Source organism: Quercus robur, chromosome 4 (assembly GCF_932294415.1).
Source record: "Quercus robur chromosome 4, dhQueRobu3.1, whole genome shotgun sequence".
Classification (NCBI taxonomy): domain Eukaryota; kingdom Viridiplantae; phylum Streptophyta; class Magnoliopsida; order Fagales; family Fagaceae; genus Quercus; species Quercus robur.
The window spans coordinates 5,217,306-5,235,648 of NC_065537.1; the positions used below are offsets into that span (position 1 = coordinate 5,217,306).

At 34.2% G+C, this 18,343-nt stretch overlaps 1 protein-coding gene across 1 annotated transcript in view; it reads left to right on the forward strand.

Annotated features, from left to right (window-relative positions):
• Positions 1-7,028: 7,028 nt before the first annotated feature.
• LOC126721231 (uncharacterized) overlaps positions 7,029-18,343 on the forward strand; it is a 32,372-nt gene continuing 21,057 nt past the window's right edge. Inside the window, exons 1-6 of the mRNA XM_050424283.1 lie at positions 7,029-8,038; positions 8,131-9,245; positions 9,337-9,984; positions 10,074-11,271; positions 11,575-11,691; positions 11,857-12,014. Of these exons, the coding sequence (XP_050280240.1) occupies positions 7,029-8,038; positions 8,131-9,245; positions 9,337-9,984; positions 10,074-11,271; positions 11,575-11,691; positions 11,857-12,014 (4,246 nt within the window). The remainder of the gene's footprint in view (positions 8,039-8,130; positions 9,246-9,336; positions 9,985-10,073; positions 11,272-11,574; positions 11,692-11,856; positions 12,015-18,343) is intronic.

Sequence of the window (18,343 nt, forward strand, 5' to 3'; positions counted from 1 at the left end):
TCAGCTACAGTGCACATCTATCTTTAGATGTGCACTGTAGCTCAAAGCTAAAAAAAAAAAATATTTTTTTTTATTACACTCTCTCTCCTCTCTCTCATTAAAATATTTAATTCATTTTCTCTGTCTCTCTCACTCCGGCTTCTCTCCTCTTTCTTCTTTCTTCCTCAAATTTTTTTTTCTCTCTAGCTCACCGGTCTCTCATCTCCCTCATCCCTCAGCTCGCCGGTCTCTCCAGCTCGCCGGTCTCTCCATCTCGCCGGTCTCCCTCATCCTCAGCTCGCCGGTCACTCCTCACACTAGGCTGGGCTAAGCTTCGGTGGATTTTTGTACTCGTTGTGCTCATTCCTTTTGTGTCGACCGAAGCCCATTCCTTTTGTGCTCGTTGTGGATTTTTTTTTTTTTTTTTTTTTTTTTTTTTGCCGTGGACTGCCGGTAGTAGTGGTGGTGGTGGTGGTGGTGGTGGTGGTGGTGTTTTCCGATCTGTTGTGGGTAAGTGGGCTTGTGTTTGTGTTTGTGGCAGTGGGCTTGTGCTCGTTGTTGTTTTTTTTTTTTTTTTTTTTGCTGTGGATTGCCGGTAGTGGTGGTGGTGGTGGTGGTGGTGGTGGTGGTGTTGTTGATGTTTTCCGATTTGTTGTGGGCAAGTGGGCTTGTGTCTGTGTTTGTGGCAGTGGGCTTATGCTCGTTGTGGGTTTTTTTTTTTTTTTTTTTTGCTGAGGACTGCCGGTGGTGGTGGTGGTGGTGGTTGTGCCTGTGGTTGACGGTACAGGTGGATGAGATTGGTGGTGTAATATTTTTTTGGTAGTGGAATATATTATTTTATTGTAGTGGTTATAATATTTTATTGTGATGTTTATATTATTTTATTATGTTGAAAGCTAAAATAGATCCACTGCTGCAGTATGTGTGTAGGTAAAATAAATAAAGTAACTTTTGGTGGAGCTAAATTGCTAAAAATTTAGCTCCACTGCTGTGGATGCTCTAACTATCTATTCCATTCTATGCATGATTTTCTCTCACAAAAAAGGTTCTATCTCTCTCTCTCTCTCAATTTTTTGATGAATTTTTTTTATACATTCTTCTATTTATGCCAAATTACTAATCTTTGGGAATCCTTTCTTTTCTTTTCTTTTTTCTTTTTCTTTTCTACACTAGAATCATTATGCTCATTTTCTCACTTAATTTAATCAAGTAGAGTAAAAATTGAACGAAGTCATTATGATTCAACCAAAGGGCATATAGTTTCTAGACTCCGAAACAAGGATTCAAACGATTAGGTGGTTTTTTTTTTCAACTTTAATATTCCTTTCGGAGGGATACAATTCGAAAGTTTCAAATTTCCAGAAACTAATTTTCTTCAAATAAGTAAATTTGAAATTCAGTTAAGGAATGACAAATATGAAAATAAGGGCCTCCATCGGAATTCAAAAAAAGGTTCTCTCTCTCTTTCTTTCCCTCTCAATTTTTCGATGAATTTTTTATACATTCTTCTATTTATGCCAAATTACTAATCTTTGGGAATTCTTTCTCTCTCTTTTTTTCTTTTTTCTTTTTTTTTTTTTTTTTTTGTGTCTATGCTAGAATCATTATGCTCATTTTCTCACTTAATTTAATTGGGTAGTTTGCTAGAATTCAACTAAAACCAGACAATAAGGAATTTTACAACATTGGAGAACGCTTGAATATATACCAGCCAAAAATTGAAAGTTAGCAAATTAGTGGAGCTATGATTAAGCTTCAAACGGGATTGATGGTATTGCCAATATTCTTTAATTAGCATCCTTATTTCTATTTCTCTATATATGTTTCCTAGAATTAGTGTTAGTCTCATTTTTATATTCTCTATTATATTCTAAGTAAACCCAGAGTTCTTTAAAACTCCACATTGGTTAATGCCATTTAGATTTTTTTTTTAAATTTTCTTTTTTTTTTCTCTTTAATTGTTAAATGTTATCCTATTTTTGTTCTTTCTTATAAATCTAATTAATGTTGATGGTTCTTTTTTTTTTTTTTGGTTAGTTAAGGTTGATGATTCTTTCTTATAGAGAAAAAAAAATTTGAAAACAATTGAATTCCATATAAACTTGTACCTAAAGGGGACAAGAGCCTTTGTTTATTTGATTAGAGACAATATATTAAAGGGGCATATCCTTTGGCCATTGCATTGCATTTCTTAGAGGTTAAAAGATAAAGCTTGTCATTATAGGAAAAGATTTTGGGTGGGGATATAGGCGTCATTTTGTTTGTTCTAAGAGTAACAAAAGATCGTATTATAAAGGAAGCCCACAATCATATCACATGCTTATTACACTAACCATGAGCACAACCCATTATTCTCTCTCACCATGTTTCTACTACATTTGCATTTAGCAACCTAAGATTAGAATTTATTCCCAATAGAAGACTTGTAGAATCATTAAGTTTTTATAGGAAACTAGCCGCAAACTCGCATGATGCGTGAAAATATAAATATTATGCAATGAAGTGTAATATATAAAAAGTAACAATTATTTCAAGCATTGTCTTTTTTTCCCCAAAAAAAAAAATTTACACTTTTTTTTTAATCTTTTTATCTCTACAAATATATCATTTTAATATTTTTTTGTGCATTTCATTAATATTTTTTAAGGTGAACCCTATTCTTCTAACTTTGTTGTAGCGTGTTACATTTGCTTAATATACAACTCATCTCTTAAGGAATAAGGAAATTATCATAATAATAAAAAATTATCACAAAATTACAATGTTAACTTAACCAAAATTAAAATAAAACTAAAGAAATAAAAAAAAATTATAATCATTTATTAGTCAAATAATTGGTAGGCATATTCAAATTTCTATTTCCAAAAACAACTAAGTATTAATCCAAAGCAAAATTCAATCAAAATTATAAAAGGGAAAGAAAAAACTTTCTGATGGGAAATTAAAAAAACACAATACTAAAACACATATTAAAAAAAAAAGCATCAATCTTAATTTTTTTTTTTTTTTTTTTTTTGATAATTAAAACCATCAATCTTAATTAGAGTTATAAGAAAGAACAAAAATCTTTTATGTGAAATTGTTCTCTTTATTGGTATTTATTTTTATGTATTCTATCTTTACTTTTTTTTTTTTTTTAATTTACACTTTGTCCAAGCTTTTTCCTTACCTTTATCTTTTCATCTCCCCACATCTTCTATATCATTAAATTATTTATATTTTTCTCTCCTTTTTATTTAAAAAATTAAAATTTTAAATAAAATTGTCCTCATAAAGTGGAGTAGTACTAGGGACACACTCGTTCTCAAACTCAATACATCAAAGAAAAAACACAACACGAAACAAATGCCAATTGGGAAACAAACACTAAATTTTAAAAAAAATAATGAGGATATTAAACCAAATATAATATAAAGAAACTAATAGTTATGAATATACTAACTTAAGGGTAGCAAAATTAAATGAAAAAAAAAAAAAAAAAACTACAATGCATATTTAATGCAATAAAATCTTTATCAAATTTTGGAAAATAGTAGATTGCCTATGGAGAGAGAGAGAGAGAGAGAGAGAGAGAGATGTCAATTAGTAACTATTAATTAGAAAACAAAGAGGTTGTAAGGAGAAGTAAAAAATAAAAAATAAATATGACCAATATTGAAAACATTAAAAATTTTACAGTGCAATAAAATCAACTATTACATTCACTTAAAAAATTGAATCAATAATCAATAATTAAACACAATCATAGCAATATATTTAAACTTAAAACTAATCAAACTCTAATTCACAACTAAAAGGAGATGTTCTCATGTAATAATAGAAATTACATAAGAAATAAAGTTAGAAAATTTTAAAATCCCTTTTTTGACATTTCATTTAACTTTATATATATATATATGTGTGTGTGTGTGTGTGTGTGTATAATCTTCATACACAATTACATTTAAAAATCAAATAAACGATGCTACATCTCATTTAACACCTCTGTTATGAAAATCATTACCCAGTAAATATATGATAATAGTAAAAAACGTTATAAATGAAATTATGAAAAAAAGTGATAAAACTAATTAGCTACCATCATTATGAAGTAGTAGTCTATGATTTTACACATCTAAAGATGTGGAATATATAGAATTTACTTAAGGTATATGTAAAGATTCACATTAAAAAAAAGATAATGTAAAGGTTAAAAAAATGTATATTCTATAAATAAATAAAAAGGTATATGAAGGTTTTTATTAACTTAAAAGAAAATGAAAAATCAATTATTAATAACAACAACAACAACAACAAGAAGAAGAATATAGGGGTAATTACATTCCCCTTCCTTGAGGTTTGAAGAAATGATACTACTCCAAACTTGAAAGGAAAAAAAAATTTCACCCTTTACATTTGTTTGACCAAACTTTGTTAAATTAATATTAAAATATTGTGTACTAACCTGCCTGTACTTAAGGTAGGTTCAAAAATTATCCTTAATTTTAAAATTAAATTCTCTTATTTTAAAATTTTAAATTAAAGTGTATTTCAAAATATTAAGTAATTTTTTTGCTTCCCCCCCCCCCCCCTTTTTCTTTTCCCAATGAGTTATGGAGAGATTTGTCATTTCAAATGTTTTGGTATTTTAATTCTAAAGTTATGAGTAATGTCTTTACTAACCATGGTTAAACATTTATAAACAGATTCTTAAATAAATTTAAAATATTTTGTTATTAATATAAACAAAATGGGAGAGTGTTATTACTTATTACCCCAAATATATTTAATAAGATCACCGTAAAAAATATTATCTCGTGCAATGCGCGGGTCTACGACTAGTTATATCTAATTATGTATACATTACTAAATCTAATTGTAAATCTAATTATCTATATTTATGATAGATTTAAAAACAAAGGATTAGCTTTAAGTTTTGCTGTTCTCCTATGTTGTCACTTTGGAAAAATTATTATTTATCCTTTAAAAGTTCACTTTAAAAAAAATATATATATTCCTAAGAAAAAGACAAAGAAATAATTAGAACGACAAATGAAAGAACAAAATATACATGTATACCTTATAAAATAAAATAAAAATCAATAGGCATGTAGTGACATTTTTAGGGTCTAAATAATTATGATTACTTATGGATATACTAGATTACAATTTTTTTTCTTCATTATTTTAGTGACACATAATACATAATTGAGATTAATTTTCCAAAATTATAACACATATAAGTATTATAAAATAACTAATAACGAATAGGCACATTGCGAGGGACATCCACTAGTTTCCTCAATTAGTCCCATTATTTTCATTAGAAGACAAACCGCATCTATTCGTAAGCTAGATAGATAGTTGAATTTTTTATTTTTTATTTTAGACTACCATAGTGCCGTATGCCTTCAACAAACCCAATCCTTTTATGTTTGGAACAATAGCCATTTTTTTTTAAAGAACAATAACAGGAGTTCTGAAATATTCATTTCCAAATAACACAAAAAAAGGGCAAAATTACCCCCTCTTCCATTAAAAATTTAAAACCACTTCAACCCAATCTCAATCCTCTATGTCCTACAACCACCTCGATAATCTCTTTGCTTCATCATTCTCTTTCTTCCTGTTTTAGATTATTCCAATATGGTGTCATATAAAATAGAGAATGAGATGTAAAGTGGATTGTTAAAGTATTAATGTGATTAAAATACTAACTTTTTGGTGATGCAAATGCAAAATGCCTCTTCTTCACCCTTTTTTTTTTACATTTTCGGATAGGAATGTAGCTATAGTCAGTAAGTAATTATAGAATTGTATGATAGATGGATTTATGTATTTATGCACATTTTTATTTGAAAAGAATATTTGTAGACTATCTATATAAATTGCGTTAAAAACATCCACTTCATTTGAAGCTCAAGACTAATTTCTCTGACATAAACATCAAACAAGCACTCATTTTGTTTTTGAAAAACTAAACCTTAGAACATCTAACATTTTCAAAACACTGTTTCATATGTTACAAACCACCAATATCAATTGTTTTGGACATCCCAGAGAGCTACAAATTCATCAAGTGAATTCAAAATATAGATGGTATGGCTGTATTATTTATATCTTTTATATATAAATTGGAAGTTTATTGAACTCATATGATGGTGTAGACAAAATGAAGTTGAGTTTCATAAAATTATATGTAAGTATATGGGAAGAGGCATAGGTTTAGACAATGAGAAAGTGCAAAAGTGCAAAAGTATCACGGGAAGCGTTAAACGCTATGTACTTAAATTCTGTTTATTAAAAGAAAAGAATGACTGAAACAGCCATTCGGTCACGAGAAGAGGATGCAGAGCTTCAACGGAGCACAAAAAAGGTTAAGGAACACCATAGTTTGGGCCTCTCACAGCCTATATCTACCCAGCCCAGCCATCACAGGAGGAGAGTAAGTCCTACAAGGAAAAATTGCTTGGAGAGATGCCTGGGGCGTTCGAGCAAGCTTTTAGTTTCGGGCTTAGTATGGACACTGAAGCGGAGTCAGATGATGAATTTCTGGAGCTACCAATCGGAGAAAAGGCTGTGAAGTTCTCTGGAAGCACAAAAACGAGAATTAGAGCGCCATGGACGAATGCACTAATTGTCAAGGTGTTCGGGAAAACTGTGGGATACCATTTTTTGCATTCTCGCATAACTAGTCTGTGGAAACCTATAGGAAGAATGGACTGTGTTGACTTGGGGAATGACTTCTTTCTAATCAAGTTTCAGGCTAAGGAGGATTATGCTAGAGTCCTTAGGGAAGGGCTGTGGTTCATCGGAGGACACTACTTGTCTATTAGGTGTTGGGAGCCTAATTTCAAATCTTCAAAGCGAACCTTTCATCAGTGGCGGTATGGATTCGTCTTCCTAAACTCCCAATAGAGTACTATGAGCCATCCACGTTGAAGGAAATAGGAGAAGCTATCGGACCTGTTTTAAGGATTGATGCACACACGGCAACTGAATCCTGAGGAAGGTTTGCTCGGCTTTGCGTTCAAGTTAACTTCAATGAGCTGATTGTTTAACTCCTGAAGATGGGAGGGATTGACCAAGCTGTCCAATATGAGGGGATTAATTCCCTGTGTTTTGCGTGTGGTCGAGTGGGGCACAAGGCTGAGAACTGCCATTACAAGATCAGCGCTCCGGCAAGGGGAGGGGCAGATGTTGAAATAGGAAACAGCCAAGGTGAAAGAAAACAAAAAATGCCAGAGGAGGCAGAGGGTGCTTTTGGACCTTGGGTTCCTGTTGCACGAAAATGGCAACCTGCCAGAAATGCCACAAAAGGTAGAAGTCAAACCTCTAATTTAGGACCTAAAGAACAAAACCCAAAGCCTAACAATGCTCCTAGCCCACTCAAGCGTGCTCTGAACTCTGATAAAGCTGATAGGGACAGCCAGGAGAAAGCACAAACGTCCTTTTTAAATCCGGAGTTTGGTCCAAATCGGGGTCAGCAAGCGAATAAGCCCAGTTCCTTGCACAGGCCCATGTATGGTAATAAAGTTTTAGATGCTAAGCCCAGTGCATCAAGCCCAAAACTAATGAAGACAAATAAGAAGACCCGAGAAGCAGTGGGTAGGAGAGGTAACGCACAAATATCTTCTGCAGTTTGGAAAGAGGTGGGTTCATCGGAGACCCGTAATGAGAAGAGTCCGTTGGGTTCATCGGAATTTATGGTGCTAGATTTTTGGATATTCAAAGCCGGGGGTTCAAGTGATCCCACTATAAACTCATCTGATGAAGACGTTCTTGGGGAGAAGCAGATTTCTGAAAGTAGTGAAGGCCGAATCAAGCTGAAGATGGATGAGCTTACGGGAGCAACCGGTGGTGAGGATGGGATGGTGATAACTCCAAGTTCATCTGTGGAAAGACCACCTCGGATGGTAAGCTCGGAGCACGCTGTTGCGAGCATCACGGCTTGCCCCATGAAGCGGATTGATCCGGCGCTCCGTTCCGAGCAAGGGGCAAAGGGTGAGGCAAACGAGATAGTGGCAGTTAAGCTTCATTGTGATCAGCTGGTGGTCACCGAGGTTCCTAATGAGGATATGTAATTTGATGATGGAGTTGAGGTTCCAAACTTCTCCTGGTTTTACTCTTCTTTGTTTTTGTAATTATGAATTTAATTATCTGGAACTGTAGGGGTACTCTTAACCCCACCTTCTGCAATAATGTTATTGAGTTGTCTCGTCTTCACAACCCTGCTATTTTGATCCTAACTGAGACTAAAGCTAGTGGTGATAGGGCGGAAAAGATTGTTGATAGGCTACCCTTTGATGGGGCAATATTTACTAATTCTATTGGTTTATCTGGTGGCTTGTGGTTACTTTGGGATAGTTCTCGAGTAAGTGTAGCAGAGCTTTCAAAGACGGAACAAGAAATCCATGCTTTGGTCACTCCAAATTATTCTAACACTCCGTGGTTACTGTCTGCAATTTACGCCAGTCCGAGACTAGCAGAGAGGCGGCTGCTTTGGGATAATTTGAAGACTGTGTCTGATCTCCATTCTTTTCCCTGGGTGATGGCGGGGGACTTTAATGAGGTTCTTATGGGAGAGGATAAATTCGGGGGGAGAGCTGTGAATATTAGCAGAGCTTTACGATTCCAAGAATGCCTTTACTCCTGTAGGATGATTGACATAGGTTTTTCTAGGACCCGGTTCACATGGTCGAATCAACGTCCATTAACCCACCTAATCCAAGAAAGAATTGACAGGGTTTTTGTCAATGCGGAGTGGAATGACTTATTTCTTGAAGCATCTATTCAGCACCTTGAAAGGGCTCACTCTGATCACTACCCTGTGTTGCTGTGTCTGAATAAGAGCCAAGATGTCAAGCTTCTGCGGCCTTTTCGATTTCAGCCAATGTGGCTGAATCACCCGGACTTCCCGGGGGCTATGAGAGAGGCTTGGGCCAACCCAACTAGACTCGTTGTGGCCGTTTCAACTTTTGTGGATAAAGCAAGGATATGGAATAAGAACATTTTTGGGAATTTGTTTCATCGTAAGAAAAGAGTCCTTACCAGACTTGGGGGCATCCAAAAAGCCATGTCGGTTAATCCTAACAATTTTCTGGTGGATTTGGAGAGAGATTTGAGAGCTGAATTCCCCGAAATTGCCAAGCTGGAGGAAGAGTTCTGGGCCATGAAGTCCCGAATAACTTGGCTGGTGGAAGGGGATAGGAATACTAGTTTCTATCACACCTCGGCTTTGGTTCGTAGAAGGAGAAACCATATTTCTTGCATGAAAGATAGTGTTGGTAATTGGATTCAAGGGGAAAGAGAAATAGCTGTCTATATTAGGAAAGGGTACTCGGAGCTTTTTACTACCGGTCACAAGTTTGCCTTCAGGAGTACTTGGAATCCCCGTTTGGAACAATTGTCTTAATGAGATTGAGGCTGAGAATCTTGCCCAACTAGTATCAAATGATGATATTGCTGCTGGTTTGTGGTCTCTAAAGGTGCTCAAAGCGCCTAGTCCTAATGGCCTTCATGTGGGGTTTTTTCAGTGCTTTTGGTTGTTGGTTGGCGACACTATGCGTGAGGAAGTGAAGGGTATATTTGCCTCAGGGAGGATTCCAGATTATCTCAATCAGACTATCATCACTATTATTCCTAAATGTCAAAACCCCGAAACCTTCAATCATTACTGTCCAATCAGCTTATGTAACACGGTGTATAAGATAGTCACCAAGATCATTGTGGCTAGACTAAGGCCATTGCTTCCTGGGCTTGTTTCTCCGCTTCAAACAACTTTTGTGCTGGGTCGGAAAGGGATTAATAATGCCATTATCGTGCAAGAGATTATCCACTCTATGTCTAGGAAGAGGGGTAGAGGTTGGAGCATGGCAATCAAAACTGACTTAGAAAAAGCCTATGACCGGCTTGAATGGAGTTTCATTAGAGACACTCTCACCCTCTTCAAGATTCCCGACTTGCTGATCACCTTAATTATGAGCTATATCTCTTCTTCGTCTATATCCATTTTATTCAATGAAGGTGCCTTCGAGTCTTTTCATCCTTCTAGGGGTATTAGACATGGTGACCCCCTCTCCCCTATCTATTCATTTTATGTATGGAAGTGTTAGGTGCATTCATTGCTGATAAGTGCAATTCCAACCTTTGGAACCCCATCAAGGCTTCTTGGAACGGTCCGGCATTTTCTCATTTATTCTTCGCGGATGACTTGGTTCTCTTCGCTAGGGCTGACCGGAAGAATTGTGTGGCAATTAGGGAGGTGTTGCACTCCTTCTGTAGTATTTCAGGTGAAAAGATTAGTCATGAGAAATCCCGTGTCTTCTTCTCTCCCAATGTGTCTTTTGAAACTAGGGCTAATTTGTGTGACATTTTGGGCTTTCGCTCTACTCCTTCGCTTGGGAAATACCTAGGGATTCCTATTAAACACCCGGCTGTACCCCAAGACTTCGGGTTCATTATTGAGAGGGTGCAAAGCAGACTTGCTGGGTGGAAAGCTAACCTGCTCTCCATTACTGGTAGACTTGTTTTAACCCAAGCCGTGATTACCACAATTCCCAACTATGCCATGCAATGCGTAGCTCTCCTTGCAAAGGTTCTGAATAGCGTTGATAGACTTAGTCGCAATTTTCTTTGGGGTTCATTAGAGGTTAAGAAGAGGCTTCATTTGGTGAGTTGGAAGAAAATTACAAAGCCGAAGAAAGATGGGGGTCTGGGTATCCAAGCTGCCAAAGCTAAGAACGTTGCCAATCTAGCCAAGTTGAATTGGCGCCTTCATACCGAATCCTCTTCTCCTTGGGCTAGAGTTCTCTCCCAAAAGTATTGCTACCCAAGGAGGGTGTCCAATGCTCGGTTCAAGCCTTGTTCAGCTACTTGGTTAGTTATCCGGAAGGGTGAATCTGTATTTAATAAAAGAGCAAAATGGGTTGTTGGCAAGGATAGCAAGCTATCTTTCTGGTTTGATAAATGGTTGGATAGAGGGCTGCTTCGGAGTTTAATTGCTGGACCCCTTAATAGGGGGGAAGAGCAGATTGCTTTGAAAGATGTAGCTGGGTTCTCTGGTTGGTCTTGGCATGGTTGCTCTTTCTCCTTTCCTGATAGGTTGACCTCAGAAATTAAGGCTACCTCCATCTCCTTTTATGCTCGAAATGCGGATCGCATCACTTCGTCTTCTTCTCCAAGTGGGAATTTTGGGCTAAAAGAAGCTTATAAACTTGCAAGATTGGAAGAGGAAGGACATTACACAGGCGGTTTCGATGGGGATTGGATTTGGAAGGCATGCACTTTACCAAAAATCAAGTGTTTTGTGTGGTAGTGCCTTCACAAGAGCATTCCGGTCAGCACTGTTCTTGCAGCAAGAGGTATGGAAATTTCTCCGATGTGTCAGTTGTGTAGGGAAGGTTCGGAATCCATTTTTCATGTCCTTCGAGATTGCCATGTTGCCCGTAATCTTTGGAACTCTTTATTTCCCCCTATGGCTGCTTCTATATTCTTTGGTTTAAAGACGTTGGAATGGCTTAGATAGAATTGCTGCAACTCTAAAACATCTCCTATTTCTGATATCAAATGGGGTATCATATTTTCTTTTGGCATTTGGACATTATGGCTGAATAGGAATGGTGTGGTGTTTAGACAGGAGAATGGGCAGCAAAATTTAAAGTCAAATGTCCTCGCTAAAGCTACGGAATTTGCTTACCTTGGTATCCATGCTAAGCAGACCTCAAACCGAAGGTAGATTGCAGTCAGTTGGTGTTTTCCTCCCTCTACATGGTTCAAGCTTAACTCAGATGGATCTTCGCTTGGCAACCTGGGCAAGGCGGGTGGTGGAGGCCTAATCTGAAATGACAAAGGTGAGTGGCTGGAAGGTTATGCTAGAAATGTTGGGTTTTCGTCTAGTGTGGCTGCGGAGCTTTGGGCTTTACGCGATGGTCTCAGATTATGCATTGCTCTCAAGCTCCCTGCTGTGATTATAGAGCTGGATGCCAAGCTTATTGTTGATCTTCTGCAGAATCAAGATGGCCATAGGAATTGCATTGATGCTTTAGTAAGTGACTGTAAGACCGAATTAGGCAATATTCCTAGAGTCCAAATTAATCATTGTTATCGCGAGGCGAATAAGTGCGTTGATGTGCTAGCTAGAAGGGGAGCTTTGCTCTCCCAAGACTTTGTAATATTCCTAGACCCCCGGCAGATGTTTCCTTCCTTTTGAGTCTTGATTCTGCCGGGGGTCTAGGAATTATAAGACAAGAAGATAAATGAAGAATAGAAAGACACAAACTTGAGGGGAATAAAACGGTCATAGGTAACCCTCTTTCTCCTTATTTATCTATCCTCGTCTCCACTGTTCCATTTTCTTTAACAAACTTTTGAACAATGCAAAACAAAAAGAAAGATGGAGTGGGTGAAATGTGAAAGCATCTCATGCCATACAATTGGACCATATATAGTAGCCTTGCGACACTATTTACATGTACAACAGGCTTGTATATTTACACACATCCATGTAAATATTACTCTAAAACTTTTTCTTAGTTGCACTTCTTTTTTTCTCCTTTTGATTATCTTTTCAAAATTTAATTTTATTCCAAAATTAGAATACATAACATAATTGATTAGTTGGCTTTAGTTGGACAAATTTATAACTTTCTATCACTGATACAAACTTCAATCCTATCTTTTTCTTAATTAGCATAAATATCGTTAGTTGAAAGTTAAGTTGTCTCCATAGATTAAAGTGTTTGGATTGCTGAGTTTGTAATATAAAGAGGAGAAAATGGAGAAACCTCATTCGATGTTAAAATTGAAAAAAAAATAAAAATAAAAATAAATAAATATTTATTTTAATTTATTTGTCATTTTATTAATGTGACACCAATCAATTCATTGTCATGTTAGTTTGTAAACCTATTGTTGTAAAATTGTTAGTAGCTATACCACTTTCTAGACATTAACCTGTGGAATTAATAAACAGATTCGAATAAAGGAGAGGAAATTTATCCACCTTTTTTATAGCTCCATTTTCTGGATCATAGAGGAGTTCGCTGTTCGCAGAAGGAAATGTGCTCAAAGATAGCAACGCTGTCCAAAGATGGGGATATATTTCTGCTTCCTAAGTTCAAAATTTCCTTGTATTACTGTAACATCCATTTTCTAAAACAAGCATACACATTGGAAAAATCTTAGATTTGATTCCTCAAAACTCTTCACACCACAAAAAATCATGGTGTTCTAATAAGAATATTAAGTGGCGTGGGGAGATTGTGGAACAAACATGTGCTGGTGAGGCTCTTTCCAAACAGGCCATTATTTGTGTAAAATTGGATGCTTTGTTGGCGGATTCCTGTTGAAGGAACATGTGAGTCGAATCTTCAACTTCAGGTTGAACATGTGATTTTACCTACAGCTCCTCAGTATGTGATTGCATGCTATTGCAAACTAAGCATGAAATCACATATTCTCATCTTCAAGTTTCTTTCATTATGTGCACTTGAAGAGGCTTCAACTACCAAGCCTCTAAACTATATGGTTATGCCTTAAATGGTTTTTTAGATGAGAAACACAATTACAGTTAGTAGAGGAAGTAAATACTTATTAAGCTAATAATAAATATTAATGCAATCAAATCAGTGAATTACCAAAATGTATATCTAGATTTTTTTTTTTTTTTTTGAGTAAACAGTAATACTTATTAGAACATACACGAAAATAATAATAATGTTTTAAATCGGATTTATAATACATTACATAACTAGAATACAACTATAAAAGGGTCTAATCTTTGTAGTTGTAGACTAGGATTATAAACAACAAACACTAGACACACTCAACCAATGTGGGATAAACATTCCTATTTTTTTTTAGTAAACAATAATATTTATTAGAACATACACGAAAATAATAATAATATTTTAAATCAGATTTATAATACATTACATAACCAGAGTACAACTACCTACAAAAAAGCTTAACCTTTATAATTATAGATTGAGGTTATAAGCAGCGGACACTAGACACACACAACCAATGTGGGATAAACATCCTTTTATTTTTTGAGTAAACAGTAATACTTATTAGAACACACACGAAAATAATAATAGTGTTTTAAACCAGGTTTATAATATATTACATAACCAAAGTACAACTACAAAATGGCCTAACTTATGTGTGTGTTTTAATAAGTATTACTGTTTACTAAAAAAATGGATGTTTATCCCACATTGGTTGTGTGTGTCTAGTGTATATCTAGATTTTCGATTCATGGTTATTGAAAATTAGAAATGAAAATATCAAAACTTTATTAGCTAAATGACTTATAGTATGGCATGATTCTTCATCTGTTATCTAATCAACATTCTTCAAAGGATTCTCTAGTGATAAGGAATGAGGCAATTCAAACTGGTATTTAGTAAATATATATATTGTATACTGGGTAGTAATGGTTTGAGTTGTAGAACTATTATCTTGCATATATATATATATATATATATGAAAAATGTAAGAGTTTTTGAGATATTGACAAACAATTGTTTAATTGTATCTAAACTGTAATTTACACTTTCACACATTTTTCTCTCTAATAAATTTGCTATATAACTAATTTATAAAAACAATCTTAACTATTGTACAATTTTCTACTATGTTGAACCCTTTAAAAAGGCTCTGAGATGTGAAAGAGAGGCGGTTAGATACTTTAGTTTAGAATCAATTAAAAATAATTTTAATACAACAAAACACCATAAGATATAACTTTATTAAGTTAAAAGCTAATTTGTAAAATAAAGTATTTGTTTTGAGTATAAATTTTTGGGCTCCGGCATTGACCGTAATAGCATAATAGATGCCTCGGCTAGAAAAATGTAAGCTTTTTTTTTTTTTTTTTTTTTTTTTTTTTTTGTTTAAGGGCACATAGCAAAGGAAAAGCATGCTATTTTTTGTTTTTTTTGTTTTTTTTGTTTTCAATTCAATTTTCTTGATGGGTATGTGAGAGGTTAAAATACAGATAACTTAGTTGTAGAATGCTTGGAAAGAGTCCACTCTCTTTTATCAAAATGAAAAAGCCATTTATGTTGCTTATCTTTTTTTTTCCACTCTTAATGGCTTTGTACTTTATCATTAGAAACCACCAGTACTATTTCTCCCCCACCCACCAAAAAGGTTGTTTTTCTTACCTCCATAAAAAATACTTAAATTATGTTTGGTAACTATTTTTGTTTTCTATTTTCAAAAACTTGTTTTTGGGAATATAAAGAAAAAACAATTTTCTTGTATTTTTGAAATCCAAAACATGTTTGGTTAGTTGATATTAAAAAGATAGTTTTTTGAATGAAAAAAATAGAAAATACTAAAATATGTTGTTACTAAAATTTGAATTCTAATGCTAAGTCATTAAATGAAACAGATTCATTAAATTAAATGCATTTTTTCATTAACTTTTAAAAATTAGAAACTAAAAACAATATTTTGCATATTTTCAGTTTCCTTCACAAATTGAGTTTTAAGAACAATTTTTGTTTTCTGTCCATTTTGGGTTACCAAACAAGTTTTTTAGTCTCAAAAATAGAAAATTATTTTTAAAACAAAAAATAAGGGGAAAAAACAGTTACCAAACATACCCTTAATAAATCAAAACTGTTGTGTCCTTTTTGCCAGGTTGATCCTCATGAGGAAATATAGTGATTATGCACTGACTGGATTTTTTTAATGTGATAATTTACTTTCTTTTTGGGGGTTGAGAAAAATGTGTTAATTTACTTAATCTAGCATTTGAGTTTGGATAATTAGGTGCCTTATTAAATTGAGATTAAAATTACCTACATTACCTACTAACTAAATAAAATATGGAGATTAAAATCTACTACCATGTCATTCCATCTAAAGGAGAAACTAACTAGATATTTAGTTGAAAAGTATTAGAAATAAGCCAAACCTTGTGGGAATACAATATAATTACAAATTATCAAGTTTATTTTGCTAATTTATAATGGTGATGATATTAAATACAACTCTGAGCAAGACATAAATTCAACATGATTATTTTTGTTAAGGATCTACTTGTTACAATAGCAAAATTTATTTACTAAATTAGAGAGAGAAAAATAGTTAACGAGATTTTATTGCTACATCATAAAAGTGTAGGGACTATGGAGACCTAGGGTTTGTTTGGTTGGAGGATAAAAAAGTAGGAGGATAGAAATCCACTGAACAGGATTTTATTGCTACATCATAAAAGTGTAGGGACTAGGGAGACTTAGGGTTTGGTTGGCTGGGAGATGGAAAAGTAGGAGGATAGAAATTGGGAAAGAGATGGAAAAGTAGAAGGATAGAAGAGATTTTAATATTCTCTCATGGTATTTGGTTAATTGGTTGAGGGAATGGAAAAGTGGAAGGATGACTCTTTTGCTTGGTTGAGAAGAAATTTGAAATGATGGAAACTGTAGTTTGAATAAATTTACTCACGCCCATATTAGATAAAAATAAATTAAAAAATTAGGTTATGTTTGATTAATGTTTTTAAACTTTGTTTTCAAAAACTTATTTTTAAGAATAAAATCTAAAAACATTTTTTACATGTTTTCAAAATAAAAAACACATTTGGTTACTTGAAAAAATAAATTGAAGTCCTCTGAAACCTAATGATGATACCATGAATAAAGGTGGTCATTTTCTCTGAGGTTTTCAAGTTCCACAATATGGAGTGGAAAAAAAAAAAAAAAAAAAAAAAAAAAAAAAACCATCTTTAAGAGAGAAAGAGAGGAAAAAAAATTGTTGAAATTTTTTTATTTTGCTGCTAGTGGGGTTTGAACTAGGGTGTTTCATTAATTGTGGTTTTCAAATTATTTTCTCTGTGTTTTCTAAGAACTAGGAATAGAAAACATGTAAAGGCCTATTTTTATTTTCCTTTTTATTTTGAGAAATGAAAACTGCTTTTTTTTCCTACTTGTTTTAGGTTACCAAACAAGTTTTTGTATGTTAGAAAATAGAAAACTGTTCTAAAAATAGAGAATTGAGAAAACAAATAGTTACCAAACATACCCTTATATTTTTATTAAAAAAATAGATGTACACTTCATCAAAAGAGAAAAAAAAGTACAAAAATCCAAATTAAAATGAGGAAAAAAAAGGAGACAAAACAACAAAATCAAAGGGAGTGTTGCACAGGCACAAGGGCTATTTTGGTTTCTCCCAAGCGAGACCTTTTTGCTCCCTCTTTTCTCTTGAGTTTTCTTTCCAAATTGGGGAGATAGCATTTTGGTGCGCCCGGGGAGAAAGAACAATTTGTGTCTCTATTTGAAAATTAAAGAATAATTATAATGTGTGTGGAACACATTTTGTCAGTTGTACTCAATAAAATCTTAAAAGTGAGGACCATTTGCAAATTAAACTAACAAACTCAATTATGATAATCTTTTTTGTGGTCTTTTACCGATTTTCCACATGTTTAAATTTGATTGAACTTCTTTGTTGACCTAGGTTTAGTTCAAGGAGCCAATTACGCAACTCACATCTACAAAAAATGATGAAGGCTAGTAGTGCATCTTGAGGTTATGTGATACTTATCAAACTTGCAAAAGAGGAGAAAGACCTTAGCTTCGAAAGAAATGATTAGTAAGAGTAGTTTGATAAAAGACAAAGAGATGCTCATGTATGTGTGAAACTCATAAAGAAGTTTCATATCTGTTGAATGTATTTGAAAATGCAAAGGTGTGCAAGTGTATAAGTATATGAAGGTTTTATGTTTTTTCTCTCTCCTAATTAGTCATTTTTCCTCACGTTGGAATCTTGCTCACTGTTATAATGAAGCTAAAGTCACACAAAGGGAAAATTATTGAATACTCCGGGAGTATTATAAATGGGTACTCCCTCCTCTCACATGAATTGTGGGTCCCACCATAAATTTAATTAATGGACTCACAATTATGTGAGAGAGAGGAGTACACATTTATAGTATTTCGAGAGTACTCAATAATTATCCCACACAAAGACCTTCTAAATTTGAGGAAGATCAATTATATTTTGTAGGTATTAATACTCATTAGCATTGAGCAGCGTCCATCTTGAAAAGGATGAATAGATTCTAATTTCTCTCTAAAAATGGCAATATAAGTTCCATGTCCTAATTTTCTAAATTTAAGGGATCAAGATAATTAGCATTAAATAATGATTGATTCCAATTTAATGAAAAAGGGCTACATGTCATGGAACTTCCGCTTAACCCACCAACTTGCCCGACCTGCACCCGCCCACCCTATGCAAGTCATTAAGTTAGGTAGTTTGGGTTGGGTGGGTTAGACCCCCAAAATTGCGGATTGGGTTGGGTTACATATTGCAAAATTTCCAACCTGAAACAACCCGACCCACCCACTTAATTATACATACATAAAAT